General features: G+C 39.2%; 1 protein-coding gene across 1 annotated transcript; it reads right to left on the bottom strand.

The window, feature by feature from the left end:
* Window positions 1–1,725: 1,725 nt before the first annotated feature.
* LOC117512735 (acidic mammalian chitinase-like) lies at window positions 1,726–2,569 on the bottom strand. Its single transcript, XM_034172920.1, has 3 exons — window positions 2,414–2,569; window positions 2,186–2,310; window positions 1,726–2,092 (listed from the first exon to the last, which is right to left on the bottom strand). The coding sequence occupies exons 1-3, from the start codon at window positions 2,567–2,569 to the stop codon at window positions 1,948–1,950; spliced, it is 426 nt and encodes a 141-aa protein (XP_034028811.1). The 3' UTR covers window positions 1,726–1,947.
* Between the last annotated feature and the right edge of the window lie 429 nt (window positions 2,570–2,998).

The following is a 2,998-nucleotide window of genomic DNA, read 5'->3' as shown; positions in this document are numbered from 1 at the left end:
GTGGGAAGTCCTTACAGCGGCAGAAACACCCCATAATCTCTCATCAGCCATTAAACTTTTCACCGAAAACCAGCTTAATTTCTCGAATAGTGTCCACTCGGATATTCCTCACAGGTCCAGAAAAAATTTTGATAAAGCAACGCGCGCCGTCTCGAGCAGCGTGTGAAACAAAGGAATTCAGCCGAGAGGGCGGGACCACATCTCACTCAAGGCCTGCCCACAGGGAAATGACGTCACCGACATGCGTGAAAAAACTCACGCATGCGCACGAGGGTTCAAGCATGATTGGTGTAATCGCACGTCATTCAAATCCATATAGTTAAAAAAAAAATAAAAGTGTCGGTTTGTTATCTAATACACATCGTACATATTGTGCATTGCAGTCCAGCTCCTATACGTCCACATTCCACATTTACACTGTGCATGCTGCACTACCAAAAGATATAAAATTGCACAGTACAAGTTGATGGCGTTATCAGTGAAAGAAATTAGTTGTGACACTTGTGCTTGTTCCCTTAAAACAAATGAGTACCTTAGCACTGATGCTCTCTTTGTTGTCAAATCCAACCCACTGCATTTCTGTGGTGGCATATGGAACTTTTTGATCCTCAATCCACTGGACTGAAACTCCCTCAAGATAAAGGCAAATCTGGAAGATAAGAGGTTGATATCACAACAGTATTAATATAAAAGGACACTTGTCATGGCATACACAGAAAATTAGAACCTGACCGATATATCGGTTAGCTGATAATATCAGCCGATATCAGCCTTTCACCAGCATATTGCTGTCAGTGTTATTCCACTGATATCAGAACTTTTAAAAACACAACAGGCAATGAATCCAGAAACACACTTTGGCTTGTGGAAATCCTGTCATTACATATTTTGTCCACCAGAGGTCGCTCCAATGACATTCTTTCCAATGCTTTCAAATATGGCTGGAAGAGACAAAAGCAAAGCGAGCAACTGCCAGTCATTTTTAATTTGAGTGGCTGTTTTACAACAACAGAAAAGTCACTATGTTGCCAGCTAGGTGGGGCCAGAATAGACAAGAGGTCTATTTTATGCAAACGCTGACTGATGTGGTTTCCAATCTGAGGACTGCAGTTTGTGCTTCCAGTGTAGCGATGTTAGCTCTTAAAATAACAGGAAACAAAAGAAAAATGATCAGTGATGTTGAGTCACTTAAAATGTTTAACGACAAAAATGCGTCACATCACTGAAGAACCGTTAGCTGAATCAGACTTTAAGGCACTAATTAACAAAGTGGGAAAACAAGAGAGCAATGCTGGAACACCAGAGAGAAGGAAATATTTCACCAGTGAAGAAAATGAAATGTCATTGTATTTAAAAAAATAAAATAAAATTGAAAGTAATTAACTCAACTGCATAAATATGTTACACAATCCCTGGTTGTTGGTTATATCGTTATGTATAGGTTATATTGAATTTTTATGTTTAGTTTATAATAAAGCTAATGTTTAAAACATCAAGCCTCAGATATATTTCTTTGTCATAAGGGGTTGATCATGAAATGTTAGGAATAATTGCCATTGTTAATGCATATCGTAAACAATTTGCTTCCTAATATCGTATTGTAGTGGCCGCCAAAAAATCCAGTTGGGCTCTACATAAAATCATTTAAATATTATACTATTGAAATAGAGTACACAGCTTTCACAGTTACCTCATAATAGCTCCAGAAGCCCGGCTCATTGGTGTAACAGCCTTCTTCTGCAGGACCACTGGTTTTGGTTCCGACGTTAGTGGATTCACAAGAGAGGCTGAAAGCTCGTCCATATGCAGCTATCCCCATATTTAGCTGTTCTGTACATGATCCCTGCTCCTGCCAGTACTTCATGGCATAGTCCTTAAATGTAGAAACCAAAATATATATGAGAGTGAAATACATTCTAAATAGAAATCTGCTGAGTGAGTTACAATTCAGTAAATTTCTCCACTTGCAGTGTTCGAATAAATGTGGGCTCCAGTGTCTTTAGGTCCTTTGTGTAACGGGCTGTGATGTCCAGTGACATTTTCCCATGGTCCATGATAGTCAAATGTCTTGACGTTAATGAAATCCAGGTACCTGAGGGGAAAAAAAAAAAACATCATCACACGCTCTTGTCTTAATTAGAATTTGCTCTATAATCACTGAGACAATGTGAGGACTAAATATTACTTGGAAATCTCTGGAACCATGTAACCAGTATCGATTAGGCTTTTCTCAGCAGCCACAGTAGCAGTAACCATTAATACGGGACGATGAGTTTCTGTTGCATCAGCTTCAAAGGCCTCTTTGAGTTCCTGTGTAGTGGAAGAATGGACCAGTGTCAGCTGATTGATACAGTCTCGTACTGCTCATATGAACACATGTGATACACAGATGGAACATATATACAAGCCTAACCTGGCACAATAGTGTGAATCTGTGCTTATCGTGCTGATCTGTTCCATCTCCTCTTGGAAACCTCCAGTCGAGGTTCAGTCCATCAAATCCAGAAGATCTCAGCAGAGTGACAGAAGATTTGATGAACTTTTGTCTGTTTGCTTTTGTTGACACCATTGTTCGAAACCTGTCAAACCTCCAACAGACCATGTGGGTGTGTCAAAAAGAGGACTTATGAGTTCAACTGTGAACTTTAATGCCATACGTCATAAACTGCCATTTGCAAGGCAAGGTTACAGCCTTATTCTAAAATTCAGGAAATTCTAAAATTCAGGAAATTCTCACATCACCCCATAATGACAACATGAACAAAAGCTTCTTTTGAAAATTATTATTTTTTTATTTTAATTTTTTTAAGAAATCACGCATGCATAAGTATTCACAGCCTGTGTTCAATACTTTGTTGATACACCTTTGGCAGTAATTACAGCCTCAAGTCTGTTTAATGCACGTATCTTTGGGCAGTTTTGCTCATTCTTCTTTGCAGCACTTCTCAAGTTCCATCAGCTTGGATGGGGAGCATGTCCTGAAGCAACTCCTTTGATA

The sequence above is a fragment of the Thalassophryne amazonica genome, chromosome 6 (genome assembly GCF_902500255.1).
Source record: "Thalassophryne amazonica chromosome 6, fThaAma1.1, whole genome shotgun sequence".
Classification (NCBI taxonomy): domain Eukaryota; kingdom Metazoa; phylum Chordata; class Actinopteri; order Batrachoidiformes; family Batrachoididae; genus Thalassophryne; species Thalassophryne amazonica.
Note: the sequence above shows the minus strand (reverse complement) of the source record. Positions and strands in the feature narration are given on the sequence as shown.

Bases quoted from the DNA above. Each gene is read 5' to 3' on its own strand.
- LOC117512735 (XM_034172920.1), bottom strand. From the start codon at position 2,569: ATGGTGTCAACAAAAGCAAACAGACAAAAGTTCATCAAATCTTCTGTC. The intron at 2,311-2,413 runs GTTAGGCTTGTA...TCCACTACACAG, and splicing joins GATTCACACTATTGTGCCAG to GAACTCAAAGAGGCCTTTGA. The intron at 2,093-2,185 runs GTAATATTTAGT...TTTTCCCCTCAG, and splicing joins ATGGTTCCAGAGATTTCCAA to GTACCTGGATTTCATTAACG.